General features: G+C 42.8%; 1 protein-coding gene across 2 annotated transcripts in view; it reads right to left on the bottom strand.

Moving 5' to 3' along the window:
* Positions 1 to 18669, bottom strand: part of LOC126481126 (mitogen-activated protein kinase kinase kinase 13) — a 397315-nt gene that overhangs the window by 18254 nt on the left and 360392 nt on the right. For both annotated transcript variants that reach the window (XM_050104665.1, XM_050104666.1), the window contains exons 4-8: positions 14365 to 14556; positions 6074 to 6232; positions 4523 to 4790; positions 4170 to 4438; positions 2869 to 3022 (exon numbers count right to left, since the gene is read on the bottom strand). In XM_050104665.1, coding sequence (XP_049960622.1) covers positions 2869 to 3022; positions 4170 to 4438; positions 4523 to 4790; positions 6074 to 6232; positions 14365 to 14556 — 1042 coding nt within the window. The remainder of the gene's footprint in view (positions 1 to 2868; positions 3023 to 4169; positions 4439 to 4522; positions 4791 to 6073; positions 6233 to 14364; positions 14557 to 18669) is intronic.

Here is an 18669-nt window from a genome sequence, read left to right as displayed (position 1 = left end):
TCGTAGTGTGGCAATGCACAAACACATTTTTGTGCTTGCCACAGCCAATAGGCTAGGACTGCAGCAGATGACACGTCAGCCGGCGCACACAGCATCACAGAGTGCTTGTAGCAATGAACACTTTTAACAAGCCTGGGTGTTTCCAGAAAAGCCCCATGTGGCAGGAAACATTCTTCTCGACTGCACTTCCCATCGAGACACCAGGAAATAAGCACAGCTGATGTGTCTGCATGCATTTTGCTGTGAATTAAAGTTTGTTAGGATATGCCATAAGATATTTAACAGCTTGCCACGTGTTTAGTTAGGTTCAAGTGAAAAGACGATCTAGTGGGTGAGTCAGGTTTGAAATGCATAGCAGCATTGTGGCACACTGCGTTGCCTCTGGAGAGCTGACGATAGACAACAAAGAGGCACTGAGTAATTGCAAACAGTTGTTGAGGCCTGCAAGGAACTAGATGATTTACATTCATGCAGTATCTGATTAACGGAGTCCATTAAGCTGCTGTGGCGGTATTAAATACACAGCAGTTCTTTTATAAATTGGTGAAGAGCCAAAACGGCTCCACACGCATGCACCAATGTGAATAAATGTTACCCCTCACTTAACTTGCTAGTTTTAATGTTAGGAACTTGTATATATGTAGACATAACGTAATTGTAGAGCCATTATTGTGAATGCTATCCACTGAACACTGCTAGTGTGTGCGAACATTTGTAGAGCTGAGGGGTGGCCACAACAGGAGGGTCCTGTTCAAGACTATCTTAAATTCAAGGTTAAATTAGGTACATCAATGGTGTGATCAAAAGTCACCTGATATTACCAGGCATTATTAGGAAGTGCTGTCTACACAAGTGATCTAGATTATCATTAGCAGTTTGTGTGTTTCTTAGTGTTAGACTTAGAGTTTAACCTCACTAGTAGTGGAATACAAACATACAAATTTAAAATTTCATATCAGTGCACCGGTTTTTGCATCCTATATAAAATCATCTATTTGTTTGTTTATTGTTTAGCATAGAGTGTAAATGCTCACACCTATCTGATAACTGTAATTTGCTTATTGTTTTCTCTTCTTGACCGAATGAAAAATGTTACTTGCAATGCGTGTTCAGTATCTTATGTTGATACATCCTGGGCAGTTCCACCTCATCCTTTCCCATGGCACATTTAGATAGATCACAGTAGTTCTTTGCAACCACAGTATGGGCCCACAGTAGAATGGGACTGGTAAAAGGCTAAATGAACTTGGCAAAAATTTCAGTTACTAATAGTGAATACTGTGTCTAAGACTCACAATAGGGGAAGTATATTTGAGAGAAGATTGGGAAGATTCCAGCTGGATTATATCGTGGCTGACACAGATACAAAATTCAGATATTGGATTGCAAGGCAAACCCAAGAGCAGCTAAGGACTAAGATCACAAGTTAGTAACAATAAAGAGCAAACTAAAATTTTAGACAATCATCCAGAAGAACTAATGTGGAATACAGAAGTAGTGAGGAACAATGAGATGCATTTAAAATTCTCTAAGGAAGTGGATACTGTGATATGGAATACTACAGTACAGTTCAGCTGAAGAGGTGTGGACATCTCAAAGATTAATCACATATGCTGGAAACAAACACAGATACATGCGAGGTAACTGTGAAGAAACCTCGGGTAACAGAAGAAATACTTCAATTTATTGATGAAAGAAGGAAATACAAAAATGATGATGATGAGGTCCCATTCTCCGAGGAGCGTAGGGGACAATGCGGGAGACCTGCACCGCTGTACTAGGCAAGGTCCTAGTGGAGGTGGTTAAAGATCAGGAATATTTAGGAATACAGAAATACAAGTCACCTAGTAATGAAATAAGTAGGAAATGTAGGGAAACAAGGGAAAATTGCTGCAGAAAAAAATGTGAAGAATCGAAAAAGAAATGATGGCTAGAAGGACTGATTCAGCATACAGAGAAGCTAGAACAACCATGAATGAAATTAAAAGGAAGAATGAAAACATTAAGAGTGCAATAGGAATTCGACAGTGAAACACAGAGGAGAGAGTGAATAGGTGGAAAGAGTACATTGAAACTCTTAAAGGCAGAGACATTGCCTCATGACATGATAGAAGAAGAAACTGGAATTGATATGAAAGACATAGGGGATCCAGTATTAAGAGTCAGAATGTAAAAGAGCTTTGGAAGACATGAGATCAAATGAGGCAGAAGGTATAGATAACATTCTATTGGTATTTCTAAGAACATTGGGAGAAGTTGCAAACAAACTACTATTTAAGATGGTTCATAGAATCTACGAGACTGGCAACACACCAGACTTTCAAATAAATATCATCTACAAAATTCTGAAGATAATGAGTACATATAAGTGCAACAAATAACACACAATCAGCTAACACTTAATGCACACACATTGCTAACAAGAATGATATACAGAAGAATGGAAAACAGCCAAGGATCTGTTACAGTATGATCAGTTGGGCTTTCGGAAAGATGAAAGCACCAGAGTCAGCTGTGACATTGCACTTGCTAATGGAAGCAAGATTGAAGAAAGGTCAAAAAATGTTGACAGAGTGAGAAATATTTAGCAGTGTTATGAACTTGCGTAAATTTCAATATTTTCAACTGAAGAAAAGATGCACTGATTTGTCACAGTATTTCTATTAAAATTATTTATTTATTTCCATTAAAATTACACCTGATATCAGCTGTATACATAATACTTCTCCATATCTTTTTCCCCTTAGCCACAAAAAAGTAAATTACAAGAATCAGCTTTTAATAAATTAAGTCTAAATGCTTGGATTGAAAACAAAATATGTAAAGTGTCAGGTCACTGCATCAAGATAGCTTATAGAAGCTACTTACACCCTCAGCCCAGTTCCTAGGAGATTCAGGGCTTGTTGTTTGCTGTTCTGGCGAAGTTGGGGTTGTAGACATACTGCAAAGAGGATTTCGTCTCTTTGTACTTTGCTTTTGATTTTTCATACCTGCTTGCATTACATTTACATATTTCTCACGCCTGTAAAGATAAAATATTCAGTTAGTGAAAACTTGGTCATTTGTCCAATATATGGCATCAACATGACATTAAATTGCCTTTAGCAGCTTTATCTACTTTAACTTTTTGAATATGTACTTTCAAAGCACAGTGTTTCAAAAGAAAAATTACTTCATACACACCAACTTAATAGGAATGCATTACTGAAGTTCCAACATGACATTGCCATATTTCTTATTCCATTAAAAAGACCAATTCTTAAATCTACTGTCAGACATACCACATCTTTCTCTTGTTGGTGGCATACATCATCTGAGGTGGCATTTAGAACTTTTATTGAGTTGTCTGTACTATTGCATTCACTAAGTATCAAGATTTGCTTGTTCCAACTTAGATGTAGTTTTTTCGGGTTATACCATTTTATGATAATTTCCGACATAATGGCAACAATTGAGAATGAAAGCAGCAACAAACAAGGAAAGAGGTAAAACCGAAAGACTGTTGGCTTCTGGCCAATCTTGCTTTTCACATACAAGTCATTCAGTGGAGAATGAAGGCGTGTATTCAGTGACATTGCAAATTACTATACAAACAGTAATACAATACTAAATGCTCGGCGAGGGGGGGGGGGGGGGGGCGGGCTGTTTTCAGGTGTTAATAAGATAAAGAAAAATTGATTGAATGAATTAAATGCAAATATGTAAGTAACTGAAAGAAACTGTATGAGAAGAATAAGACTTTCATAACAAGATGTTCATGTCTAAACACCTTAAGGAAACTACTGGTATCAGGTGCAGGACAGAGGCAGACATTCAACAGTATCTACCATTTTATTGAATTTGATAACCTATTTCACTCCAAAAGCTACGATAAATTTGATGTCATAGCCTTTCTTTCCATGAAACACACTGTGGAACTTTGTGAGACAAAAATAAACTGGTGAAGCAACATGGCACTCAACTTTAAGAGTAAAAATAGCTTTCCATACCAACATGAGCTTTAAAAAGAAACTAATATAATAAGAAAAGGGAATATAATGCTGTAAGAAACTATATGCATATCTGCCTTTGTGATGTTATCTGCACTGACAGTGTGGCTCCATTCTTCACCTTCCCAACAAAACTACTCTCTTTCCATCCAAATTATAAGTGCATCAAGAGGAGCTTACTTTCGCAGTTGTTGCTCCCACTGTTCCAACTGCTTTGTCTTAGCACGCAATTGTTTCTTTTGTTCTGCCACTTGGAGAAACTGTGCATGTACTTCAAGATAAATATCGTTAACTCTATCCAGCTTCCGTTCATAGTGTTCTCTGATATCCTGTGCATGCCTCAGCTCTTCATTTCTCCTTTTTACAAGATCTTCCTCACACCTGGGCAACCGTGATCCACTAGACTGCAGCTGCAACATCTTGCTACGCACTTCTTCTTTCCAAGTTGCCTGTAAATACAAATTAAATTATGGAAATGATTTCATTACATTCAAGACACTTCTCTAATTATGAAACAGCAATTTAATACAAACCTGGGTTTTAAGATATTTCTCCGGAGTCGTGCAAAGCACTTCAACAGCTGCAATGTCAAGGTGCATCAGAATATGTTTGAATGATGGCCTGTTGCGGGGCTTGTCACTCCAGCACTGCTTGATGAGGAGGCGGAAGCCATCCGGGCAGGTACTTGGTATTGGCAATTGTAAGGAATGGTTCCCCACTCCAAACATAATTGCTGATGAGTCTACATCTTTGTAGGGCACCTCACAGGTCAGCAGTTCCCACAGCACAACACCATAAGACCTTATAAATTTCAGAAAATTTCCTGAGTTACCAACAATAAAGACATCAGACTAACTGGTCTTGTATAGCAGTAATAATATATTAAAATTACAGGATACAGTCTTTCTTAAAGTCTTTTCTACAAGTGGTTATGATAATACAAGAAGTGTACTGCCAATTATTTAGGAACCTTTTATCTTTAAAAGTCTAGTGTTATTGTGACTAAATGCAGAAATGGCTAACATTCACTTTAACTACTATTTAAATGTGTGTGTAATGTACCAATACTGATTAATATACAATCTTAAATATAGCTAAAAATGATATGAAAATAGATGGCCTATTTTCTAGTTTCCTTTTTTCATCAGTCCCACATACTGCAATTTGTCATCATACCTTTCATATACAAAAGAAAGTAATTGCTTTCTTTCAATACAGATATTGTATACAAGCAGTAATTTCAACTGAAGAGTGTTATCTGATTACCAGATGTCAAAACAAGGGCAATGGAGCAAGCCTGATAAACATACAGATTGAAGATCTTGTTTGCTAGATGAAGGATACAAACAGGGAAAACAAAGGGTAAGATGCAGTTACTAGGAGGATAGAAAAGTAGTCACAAACCATCATGTCATGGGCACAAGGTGCAGGAAAGGATCTGGAAATTTATTTTAAGAAGCTTTGTAAATATTCGAAGGTGGTCATGATTTACCACCAAGAGCTGCTGGTAAAGTTCCTTTATTGAGCAAACAGTTTCTGTCCATGCACCATCATCAGGTTCATAAAACATTTACATCATACTAGGCAATATACAATGGCACCAAATGATAAAATCCCTGTATTCATCACTGTTGTCAACTAGTAGTATAAATTACATCACCAATCATAAAAGCGTGGCAAACACTGCACTCACTCATGTTACACAAATAGTCCATCTTAAGGTGAGTGCACTGTCTGGCACATTTCTATGACTGGCAATGTAATTTGTATTACTATTTGGCAACAGTGATCAATTCATGGATTTTATTATTTGACGCCATTGTATATTACCTAGTATGATGATGTAAATGTTTTACCTGATAATGGTCCATGGACCAAACCAGGTTGTTCAATAAAGAAACTTTATCAACAACTCTTGCATCTCTTGTTGGTAAATCACACTGTTCTTCATACTGCTTGTTGATCACAGAATGAGAAAGAAAGAGAGAAAAAGAGAGAGAGAGAGAGAGAGAGAGAGAGATATTGGGGGGAGGGGGGTGAGAGGTGTGTGTAAAGGTGTAATTTAACAGTGTAATATTACTCACCAAATATCTACTTTCTCAGAGCAGGGTTCATTTCGTATAATTTCTGGAGCCATCCAGGCTACAGTACCAGCAAATGTCATTTTTGTGCTATTTTCATTCCATTCACGGCTTGTTCCAAAGTCACTTATCTTCACTATTTCTCCTCTTCCAATCAAAACGCTAAAAATGAAGAAAATTAATTTACTTAATGTAAAGATCTAGAGGAAAAAATTTCTTTAAGTAATACATATATTAGTAAATACAGTATGTAAATTTTTTCAGCAGAATGTAAACAATTTAGAAGTAAATGCAACAACTGATTACATAGTAGGGGTATTGAGTCACCGGCAGGCACATAAAGAAATCCTGACATTGTGTATTCAGGTGGCACAATATTCATTATAAACTCTAAGTAAGTATCCATTTTTCAGTGGAACACAGCTAATTTTCTTGAATTGCTAAACAGTTGTGTCATCATAATAACTTGGTTTTCATGCTAACTTGGAAGATATGACACTGGACTCGCATTTGGGAACACAACTGTTCAGATTCGTGTCCGGTCATCTAGTTTTAGATTTTCCATGATTTCTCTAAAATGCTCCAGGCAAATGCAGGGATGGTTCCTCTGAAAGGGCTGGCTTGATTTACTTCCCCATCCTTGAAAACAATCCAAACCTGTGCTCCATCGCTAATGAGTAATGACCTTGATTTTGGCAAGACGTTAAACCCCAATCTTCCCCCCTCTCTTTCTTTTAATATGGGCTAACACACCTCTGGAAGTCTGACATATCATTTCTGCTGTAATTATGGCATATGTACAGGGGTAGTCCAAAAGAATGAACAGATTTCAAATGTTTATTGCTTCCAAACTACAAAAGATAGAAACACACAATTCCAACATTTGTAGAAACAGGAGAGTTCAAGTTTTTATGCTTTCATTGTGAGCATCATGTGTTACATGACAAATATCAAAATGGTGACTCATTTCCTACCACACACGGAGCAGCTGGTCTCTTGGTACTGGATTCAAAGCTTCAACAGTGCGATGTCACAGACTTTCAGAAGTGTCAGGCATAGGGAGGACAAAAGTGCAGTCTTTTACATAACCCCACAGATAAAAGTAACAATGTGTGAGATCTGAGATGTTGGATTGGAAGAGGAGGAGCAGAAGATGAACTTCGTTGGCAGTGGCCTCCCAGATCTCCCGACCCCACACCTTGTGACTTATCTGTGGGGTTACGTAAAAGACTGCATTTTATCCCTCCTATGCCTGACACTCTTTTAAAGTCAACAACATAGCTTTGAATCCAGTAACGAGAGACCAGCTGCTCCGTGTGTGGTAGGAAATGAGCCACTATTTTGATACTTGTCATGTAACACATGGTGCTCACACTGAATGCATAAAAACTTGAATTTTTCCCTTTCCAGGAATGTTGGAATCATGTATGTTGTATCTTTTGTAGTTTGGAAGCAATAAACGTTTGAAATCTGTTCCTTCTTTTGGAATACCACTGTATCACTTTAATGTGGAATATGGCAAGCTTGGATATTTTTTTTTTTTTTTTTTTTTTTTTGTTTGTGGTTTTAGGGCGCAAAACTTCTATGGTCATTAGCGCCCAGCCCGTGACGTAGAAAACAGGAAAAAAACGAAATTTAAAATCAGCAGCAATGGAAACATAGTCAGAAAATTGGAGAAACTAAAGGCAGAAGGAATGCTTAAAAGTCCACTATAGAAAGGGGTTGGTTGTCCACAAAAAAAAAGCTTCAAATGACTGACGTCATTTCACTGTCACTAATAAACTGTAGAACGCGGTCAGCTGAGCGCGTGTCATCTGCTAAAATCGACGATAGATCAGGCGATAGCTGTAGACGGGAGCGTAACGGATTAAAATAGGGGCATTCAATTAAAAGGTGTCTGACCGTCCACAGCTGAGAGCAGTGGGGACAGAGTGGGGGAGGATCACCGCTTAAAAGATGTCGATGACTAAAAAGACAGTGCCCTAACCGGAGTCGAGCTAAAATTACCTCCTCCCGACGACGCGTTCGGGAGGAAGAGGTCCAAGCGCAAGGAACGGCTTTCACTTCCCGCAATTTATTGTGGGGAAGTGTTGACCAATGCGCATGCCATAAATGAGTAACTTGGCGACATAAACCGCTCCGTAGATCGGTAAACGGAAGAGACTGAAGAGCTGGCCGAAGAAGAGAGACTGCAGCCTTGGCCGCTATATCGGCCGCCTCATTTCCACAGATACCAGCGTGTCCCGGGAGCCAGAGGAACGCCACTGAGACGCCCCCCAGGTGGAGCAAGCGCAGACAGTCCTGAATCCGGTGGACCAGAGGGTGCACAGGGTAAAGAGCTTGGAGACTTAGGAGAGAGCTGAGAGAATCTGAGCAGATTACGTACTGTATCCGCTGATGGCGGCGGATGTAGTGGACAGCCTGGAGAACAGCGTAAAGCTCTGCAGTATAAACCGAACACTGGTCGGGAAGTCGAAAGTGATTTGGGGCGTCGCCAACAATATAGGCACTCCCTACACCTAACGATGTTTTCGAGCCATCGGTGTAAATAAATGTGGCTTCCGTCATTTGTGCACATAGAGCAGCAAATGCCCGACGGTAAACAAGTGTAGGGGTACCATCTTTGGGAAATTGACATAGGTCTCTGAGCAAGTCGATCCGGGGACGGTGCCAAGGCGGTGCTGTACCCCAAGTTGTCAAGAAGGTTTTAGGAAAGCGGAAGGAAAGAGAATGGAGCAGTTGACGGAAGCGGACTCCCGGGGGTAGTAGGGAGGAGGAGCGGCCTGCATACCCGACATCAAAGGAGGCGTCGAAAAAAAGGTTATGGGCTGGATTAGCAGGCATGGAAGACAGATGGCTAGCATAACGACTCAGAAGGACTGCCCGCCGATTGGACAGCGGAGGTTCAGCAGTCTCAGCATAAAGGCTTTCCACAGGGCTGGTGTAAAAAGCTCCAGACACTAAACGTAATCCACGGTGGTGGATAGAGTCGAGACGCCGAAGAATAGACGGCCGAGCAGAGGAGTAGACTATGCTTCCATAATCCAATTTCGAGCGCACTAAGGCGCGATAGAGGCGGAGAAGGACCACCCGGTCCGCTCCCCAAGAGGTACCATTCAGGACACGGAGGGTGTTAAGGGAACGCAGACAGCGAGCCGAAAGATAGGAAACGTGGGAGGACCAGCACAGTTTTCTGTCAAACATAAGACCCAAGAATTTAGCGACGTCAGAAAACGGAAGGTTGACAGGACCTAGATGTAAGGAGGGCGGAAGAAACTCCTTACGTCGCCAAAAATTAACACAAACGGTCTTACTGGGTGAGAAACGGAAGCCGGTTTCGATGCTCCACGAGTAGAGGCGATCGAGACATCCTTGAAGACGTCTTTCAAGAAGGCTGGTCCTTTGAGAACTGTAGTAGATCGCAAAATCGTCCACAAAGAGGGAGCCCGAGACATCAGGAAGGAGACAATCCATAATTGGATTAATGGCGATGGCAAACAGTACAACACTCAGCACGGAGCCCTGGGGTACCCCGTTTTCTTGGGAGAAAGTACGGGAGAGAGTAGTGTTCACCCGCACCCTAAATGTGCGCTCTGCCATAAATTCGCGAAGAAAAAGGGGCAGCCGGCCTCGAAAGCCCCAAGAGAACAGTGTGCGGAGGATGCCTGTCCTCCAACAGGTATCGTACGCTCTCTCCAGATCAAAAAATAATGCTACCGTTTGGCGTTTCCGGAGAAAATTGTTCATGATATAAGTGGAGAGAGCAACAAGATGGTCAACAGCAGAACGATGCTTTCGGAATCCGCATTGGGCTGGTGTTAAAAGACTGCGGGACTCCAGCCACCAAGCTAAACGGTAATTCACCATACGCTCCAAAACCTTACAGACACTACTCGTGAGAGAAATGGGGCGATAGCTAGAGGGGAGATGTTTGTCCTTTCCAGGTTTCGGAACGGGAACGACAATAGCTTCCCGCCATCGCCTGGGAAAGGTACTGTCGGTCCAAATTCGATTATAAAGGCGAAGGAGGTGACGCAGGCTATGGGTTGATAAATGCAGCAACATTTGGACATGGATACCATCCGGTCCTGGGGCGGAGGAGCGAGAAGTAGAGAGTGCATGTTGGAGTTCGCGCATGGAGAAAACAGTATTGTAGCTTTCGCGATTTTGAGAGGAGAAAGCAAGATGCCGCACTTCTGCTGCACGTTTCTTCGGGAGAAACGCTGGCGGGTAATTTGAAGAGCTCGAAATCTCAGCAAAGTGCTGACCCAATGAGTTAGAAATTGCGACGGGGTCCACTAAGGTATCATGCGCGACAGTGAGCCCAGAGACCGGGGAGAAACTAGGCGCGCCTGAGAACCGTCGAAGCCGACTCCAAACTTCCGAGGAGGGAGTGAAGTTGTTAAATGAGCTAGTAAAGAATTTCCAGCTTGCCTTCTTGCTATCGCGGATGACGCGACGGCATCGCGCACGGAGCTGCTTATATCGGATACAGTTGGCCAAAGTTGGATGGTGACGGAAAATGCGAAGAGCACGTCGCCGCTCACGTATTGCGTCACGGCAGGCCTCGTTCCACCAAGGAACTGGAGGGCGCCGGGGCAATTCGGAGGTGCGTGGTATTGAACGTTCCGCAGCTGTGAGAATAACGTCGGTAAAATGTGTGACCTCATCGTCGACGCTGGGAAAGCGACGGTCATCGTATGTCGCTAGAGACGAAAAAAGTGTCCAATCGGCTTGGGCAAACTTCCAGCGTCGCGAGCGCATATATGGCAGTTGAGGCTGCAGTCGAAGAACACATGGAAAGTGGTCACTCGAGTGTGTATCATCAAGGGCGAACCATTCGAAGCGCCGAGCTAGCGGAACAGTACCGACCGCAAGGTCCAAATGGGATAAATTTGCCGTGGAGGCAGACAAAAACGTAGGGACCCCAGTGTTGAGGCAGACTAGATCCGCTTGGTGGAAGACGTCTAGCAATAGTGAGCCACGTGGACAAGGATGTGGAGATCCCCAAAGCGGGTGGTGGGCATTGAAGTCCCCAACCAGCAAATAGGGGGGTGGAAGCTGATCAAGAAGATGAAGGAGATCAGCTCGTGCCATTGGTGTAGACGATGGAATGTATACCGTACAAAGAGAGAACGTGTATCCAGAAAGGGAAAGACGGACGGCGACAGCTTGGAAGGAAGTGTTTAAGGGGATTGGGTGATAATGGAGAGTATCATGGAGCAGAATCATGAGTCCTCCATGGGCTGGAGTGCCTTCAACTGAGGGGAGGTCATATCGGACGGACTGAAAATGAGGGAGAACAAAGCGGTCATGGGGACGCAGCTTTGTTTCCTGAAGACAGAAGATGACCGGCGAGTAGGATCGTAAGAGGATCGACAATTCCTCCCGATTGGCGCGAATGCCGCGGATATTCCAGTGGATAATGGACATAGGGTGAACAGAAAATGGAGGAACGGCACCAAGGGTGCTGTCAACTCAACGACTGCTCAGAGCTTGCGACCGACAGCATGGAATGGCATTCAGTCGAAGGCAGAAGATCCTGATCCATAGGTTGGTCAGGAGCAGCTCCTGCCACCAACGATCGGCCAGTTGACCGGCCACCAACCGTGCGCCTCGGCGACACAGAAGATGGCCGAGGGCGATTTCCGCCAGGTGGTGCTGTAGATGGGACACGCCTTGGCGGAGAAGGAGAGGAACTGTGTTTCTTCGTAGCCTTCTTGGAGGTATGTTTAGATGAAGGAGGAACCGATGGTTGTGAAGTTGCAGTACGTAAAAACTCTTCACGAGAATGCTCTTTTTTTGTAGACTTGGCGTCTGACTTTTGGGCTCGAGATTTAGCAGAACCCGACGAAGGGTGAGCCATAGAGTGGGCAGGCGAAAGAGGTGAGGTTGAACGGGCGATCTTTGCGCTAGCCGATCTGACGACCGTGGTACTAAATGTGAGGTCGCAAGTCTGCGTGGCCGCCTCCTTTGTTGGCCGAGAAGAAGCAAGGACAGCGCTGTATTTTCCTTTCTGAGGCACGGTGGGCTGTCGACTGGCGAGTAACTTTCGAGCAGCAAAGGTCGACACCTTTTCCTTCACTCTTATTTCCTGGATCAGCTTTTCGTCCTTAAAAACAGGGCAATCTCGAGAGGAAGCAGCGTGGTCACCCATACAGTTGATGCAGCGAGGGGATGGAGGTGGACAAGCACCCTCATGGGCATCCCTGCCACAAGTAACACATTTGGCCGGATTGGAACAGGACTGGCTGGTGTGATTAAACCGCTGACATCGATAGCAACGCGTAGGGTTTGGGACATAAGGGCGAACGGAAATTATCTCATAGCCTGCTTTGATTTTTGATGGGAGTTGAACTTTGTCAAAAGTCAAGAAGACAGTGCGGGTTGGAATGATGTTCGAGTCAACCCTTTTCATAACCCGATGAACAGAGGTGACGCCCTGGTCAGACAGGTAGTGCTGAATTTCTTCGTCAGACAATCCATCGAGGGAGCGTGTATAAACGACTCCACGCGAGGAATTTAAGGTACGGTGCGGTTCCACCCGGACAGGGAAGGTGTGGAGCAGAGAAGTACGCAGCAATTTTTGAGCCTGGAGGGCACTGTGTGTTTCTAACAACAGGGTACCATTCCGTAATCTGGAACAAGACTTTACAGGACCCGCAATTGCGTCGACACCTTTCTGAATAATGAAAGGGTTGACCGTGGAAAAGTCGTGACCTTCGTCAGACCGAGAAACAACAAGGAACTGTGGCAACGATGGAAGAACCGTCTGTGGCTGAGACTCAGTGAACTTACGTTTGTGAGCAGACATAGTGGAAGGTGAGGAAACCATTGCGGAAGAATCCCCCATGATTACCGGCGTCTCCGATGGCGCGCTCCTCCCTTGTGGGGGCCCTCACCGAGGGCACACCCGCCTTAGGTGATTGTTCACACCTCAGGTCACACCTCCCGACATACGGACGGAGGGACCAATCGGCACTTTCGGAAGGTATCAGCTCGGGTAATCACCCCTCCCTGGGCCTGGCCTTTACCAGGGGGTACGTACGTGTCCTACCTGTCTACCCGGGGCGGGGAATTACGCGTTACCCCGTCACCGGCTACGCATGGAAGTGCGTGGGTCGGCCTTCAGACACGCACAGGGAGGAAGAAAGAGAAAGGGAAAGGAAAGAAGAGGGGGTCTCAAACGCCGCAGCGGAGAAAAGGGTAAAGAGAAGAGGTAAGGAAAGGAGATGGACAAAGGAAGGAAGAAGACATACAAGCAAGGAAGAAGAAGAATGCGGTACATTTACAAGCGTCCGTCTCCGGACGTAGGCGCAAACCATACTCCCAGAGGGGGAGAAAGTGAAGGAAAGAGCAAGAGGTGAGGGGGGGGGGGTGAAGACAGGGGATGGGGAAGGATGCGGAAAGGGAAGGTATGCAGCCCGGAAAGGAAGGAAGGCCACATTAGCTCGGGGCCCCGTGCTCGCTACGCACGTATCCACAAAAGAGTTGTGGATCCCCTGGGGGGAAGCTTGGATATGTCAGATTTACTCAACTGTTCCACACTCTCTTATTTAGCCTTCTTTCTATGCTACTGTTTTCACACAGCTACATGGAAATAAATTATTTAATTGTTTTCTATTCTGGGGTAAGAGAATCATATTAAGTGTGGAGTATGCCTCTGAGTGGCTATCTCTGCCTCCAGAAAAGTAAGGTCAACATCAGGTAGGCACAATTAATCCCAGAATCATCATTTGTAAATTTATGAATTATACCTAGACTTGCACTTAACACAGTAATTTGATCCAATACTTAAGAAGGTGTGCAGACTACATTCAGGCAAGTAACAATCTGGATAGTCAGCTACATTCAGTTGTCCACACAGGGACATATGCTGGACATTAAGACTGATTCCTGATATGTGAGGAAAGATAAATCACATTTATGCCCTATGATGTAGCAGCTTTACCAGTACACTGGTCAGTAAGTTTTTAGTAATGCATAGATCAATCATTAATGATACACATTGTAGGACAGAGGGTGCAAAAATTCAACAAGCTAGCTACTGTGACACATCCATGTACCACATAAATGGCTGTTCTGTAAAGACATTAACACACAGCAGTGACAAATGATAACTCTTAGCTGATAACGCCATTACTTTGGCTAAAGGACTCAAATCATTTACGTAAAGTGCTGTTAATTTACAATCAATACATTCAAATTTCTTTAATCTGCAATTAAAAGCAGTTTTGTACTGGTTACCGAAAATAATAATAACAGATGATACAAACAAACATTTTCTGACTTACTTTGGGCTTTTAAGATCTCGGTGAATGATCTTGTGTTGATGAAGATAATTCATTCCAGAAGCAATCTCCTTTGACCACCTCACAAGACGAGCAGGAGGTACTTCCTCTCCATCCTTAAGCAGATTGTACAGAGGGCCATATGGGCAATACTCCATGACTATACAGTAACATGGAGCCTGTGTGCAAACTCCCCTGGAGAAAAAAAGGTTAATTCATTATAAAGTGTATGCAGTCTTCTGTTTTTTGTATGCAAATTCATTTTATTTTCTGAAGAACAGTGCTCATACTGAACATTTTTACAGAAAGATTTCACAATTTTAAATATTTGTTTTCATTCACAAGTACTGGCAAAAATTAGTCCACTTTTTATATGTAGGCACAACCACCAAACTCCAACCTCACATGTAGCCTCCTGCCAAACTGTAGCTAAGGCCAGGTTCAACTGCTGGGATATTGGAGGTGAGAGGAGTGGGGGGTGGACTACACCACTAACTTCATTGGCTGCTAAGAACTTGTGCATTTTCTTACCATCTTCTCTGAATTACCAGCTAATTACTGACACATATTCCTCAATTATATTGTGTTTGCAGGCCTTTGTGCATTTCACTATGTCTTCTTTCAAGCCCATCTCAACGTGAGGTTTCGCCAATATTTGAACTGTATTCATTCCAATTAATGTACACACTACACTACTGCTACACTAATACCAAAAACTGAACATAATTAGGAAAATAGAGGGAACTCTAAAGAGACTACGTCACCAACTGCTGTATGTCATGCTCAAGACTTCCCCACAAACTGAATTGTGGTATCCATGTAGCAAAAAAAAAAAAAAAAAAAAAAAAAAAAGAGATTCAAATGGCTCTGAGCACTATGGGACTTAACATCTGAGGTCATCAGTCCCCCAGAACTTAGAACTACTTAAACCTAACTAACCTAAGGACAGGACACACATCCTTGCCCGGGGCAGGATTTGAACCTGTGACTGTAGCAGTAGCGCGGTTCCAGACTGAAGTGCTTAGAACCCCTCAGCCACCACGGCCAGCTATCCGTGTAGCAAAGGAGCTCATTCTACAAGTGATGTAATAGAGAAACTCAATGGTATTAGACTCATAATGCCACAATATTGTTTGCATTTTTGTTGTAACCAGATGTTAGTCTGTAGGTGAAGTTAATACTGTAATGGCATAAATACACTATTTGGATCCAGTTTGGAAGGCTAGAACACTTGGACACCTTGAAGCAGGTGAGTTCAAACGGCACTCTTAGTAGCTTGTGGTTACAGTTCCCAGAAACACTTATTATATACCAGTTCAAGGGTAACAGAGAGAAGGCACCCCACAAGAAAACTCAGTGATGACTACAAGACAACTGTATGTGGAACTTACAGTTGCATGATGTGCTGCAGTCTCCTGAGAAAACTATGCCAGACAATCAGAGCATTTGGCCTGTATGTCAGCTGCCTCACATCATTTGTGTCTCATTCAGTCATGGCAATGCAGAGGTGGGCTGTTTACTGTGCAGCCAACAAGGGCCCGTGAGTGAATGGAGGAATGTGCTCCTTACAGTAGAATCCCATTTCAATTTTCAGAATGATTCTTGTTGCATATTCATACGCACAATCACAGGAATGTTGTGTGAAAATATCACCTTAATAATAGTGAGATTTTCATGAGAGGGAGCACCAGGTTGGCTAGGCATATGAAGCCCCATATCTTCAGTGGTCATCAGAGGAACACTGTTAACATATAAATACAGAAATAAGGTACATGTCATGATGACAACACGGAAATGGAGCATGCTGAGGCAGCGCCCTCTACATCCATAGATTTTGTTTGTGAATTGTAGCCATCATTGCTCTGTGCTCTTTCTTTATCATTTACGCATTACTAAATGCATAGCTAGTGTCTCTACTGAAGTCTTTTTCACTGCTTCTAAGCTGTTAACGTGTTCAGCACAGTGCCCTTCTGAGCTGAACAATGAAACCTATGCCCATTAAGATACAGGTCTGTATGTGTCGGTTTTCTGTACATGGAGTTTCTGTTCAACCTACACATCTGGGAAACTGCTGGACACTCATTTCCCTCCTGAAATTTTGAAATTATTTGAGCACAATTTTATGACCACTTATTTTTTGTACAGTTGGGAATTGCTATGAAATGAGTAATGGAACAGCCATAGGTTCACGAGTGTCACCTGCCATAGCTAATTTTTTCCATGGAGGATTTTGAAGAACGAGCATTGAACAGCAGTTTCTTACATCAATCCTACTTCTTCTGATATGCTGATGATTATTTTTTAATATGGGTGCACAGCAGTGATGCACTCTAGCAGTCTGTCGACTATTTGAATAGCATATGTCCCAATATAAGATATAACTACAACTGGAGAAGGACGTGAAGTTACCTTTCCTAGACATAATATTCTTCTCGGGTGTGCAGCCGGATCATAACGACATCTTGACACAATATTTTTGCGGTCCAACTGGCCGCCATCTTCAGGTGAGAGTGCCGGTACACGATCTCACCAGAACTGACTTCTCAGCACAAGCAGCGACCCCTATATAGGCCGCAGATGGCCCACAACGCGTGCATGAAAAGGTGCCCTAACTGCCCTCTAGCGCAAGTAAACATACAGTAAAAACTCTATTAACCGTCACTCTTTAAACCGTCAGTTTCTGTTAACCGTCACTGCTGTAACAGCATAATAATACTGTAATAACAGAATGCTCTAAGGTCCAGTGACGCATTCGCTTTGTTTATTTACTCTATTTTAGTGGGAAGGGAATGTACCTGCCCGCCGTAGAGTGGTACATAAAATATGACCTTCAGTTGACGTGCTACAATTTCACAAACAATTTGTACCTCAAGTTAGAGCACATTTGGCTGACAAAAAGTTGCCACAGAAAGCGCTATTGCTATTAGACAATGCCCCAATGCACCCTACTTGTGAAATGAAAAGTGATGACGGCAACATAACATGTCTCTTCCTTCCAGCAAACACAACTTCACTTATACCAGCCCATGGATCAGGGAATCATCGAAAACATGAAACATCGTTATAGAAAAATATTTATCAAAAGTTTGCTCTCATCTGATGAATCAACATCTGTAAAACAGTTTTGGAGGTCTTACAGTATTAAAGATGCCATTTTCAATGTTGCCAGTGCATGGAGTGATTTGTCAGTATCAAATCTCAAGGACGGCTGGAATAAACTTCGGCCTCAACCTAGAGGTGAAGAATCGGAGGAACCTGAGTGTGTGACAGTTGACGAGATGGTCAATTTGTGCAATAATTTACAAATCAGCTCAAATTTGACGTCAGAAGAAGTATCAGAGTGGTTGAAGTGTGACAAAGTGGACGGGGGTTTTCAAATTTTGAGTGATGACGAAATTGTTGCCAGCGTAAGTGCCACCAAAGAAGAAGAAGAAGAAGAAGAAGGGGCTGATGAAGACAAGTGTTCAAACCATGAAGAAAAACAAACTATTAGCCATTCAGAGGCCGAAACAATGCTGTCCAAATGTATAGAATGGTTTGAAAGTCAAGAAGAGGCTAAAGCAACGCAGGCACTACTACTGCTCCGAAAAATACGAAATATTGCCATGGTGAAAGCTCGAACATCAAAAATGCAGAAGAAATTGACTGACTATTTCCAAGCTAGATAAACTATTTCACCTATAAGTTTATAGTACAGTACAGTACTGTACATTACGTATTTTGCAACTTTTGTAGCTACTGTACGGATATTTTTATCATGTCGTAAATAGTTTTATTTGCTATTAAAATCGTGTTTAATTTGTTTTCGTTCTGAAATATTATTATATTATTGTGAGAGTGATATGTGTCTATACATAAAATAATTGATTGAGGTTATGTTTTGGAGGAATACAGTGTCTCTGTTATCCGTCTATTCGCTCAACCGTCCCGACCACGGTCCCGAAGATGACGGTTAATCGAGTTTCCACTGTACCACGCTACCAGTGGTGGAAACAGGTGAAATCGAGACATCGCTATCAAAAATTAAAAATTTTATTCCGACGATCGAAACACAGATTGTTGTTTTTTAGTGTCTGATAACGCCGGGTTCCAAGTCTTACTTAAAAGATAACCCGTGTCTCTATTAATGAGATTATCAGATAAACAAATCTCTATGGATTCTTTTAAAACACAGTCCCAATAGCGAGATGCAGGGGCAACCATTTGTGTCTCGTCATACAGCATTCTATGTCCCTCGGTGAGACAGTGCTCCGCCACTGCAGATTTCTCAGGTTGAAGCAACCATGTGTGCCGCTGGTGCTCAACACA

The sequence above is a fragment of the Schistocerca serialis genome, chromosome 5 (assembly GCF_023864345.2).
Source record: "Schistocerca serialis cubense isolate TAMUIC-IGC-003099 chromosome 5, iqSchSeri2.2, whole genome shotgun sequence".
Classification (NCBI taxonomy): Eukaryota; Metazoa; Arthropoda; class Insecta; order Orthoptera; family Acrididae; genus Schistocerca; species Schistocerca serialis.
The sequence above is the reverse complement of the archived record's forward strand: the minus strand, read 5'-3'. Positions and strand labels throughout refer to the sequence as shown.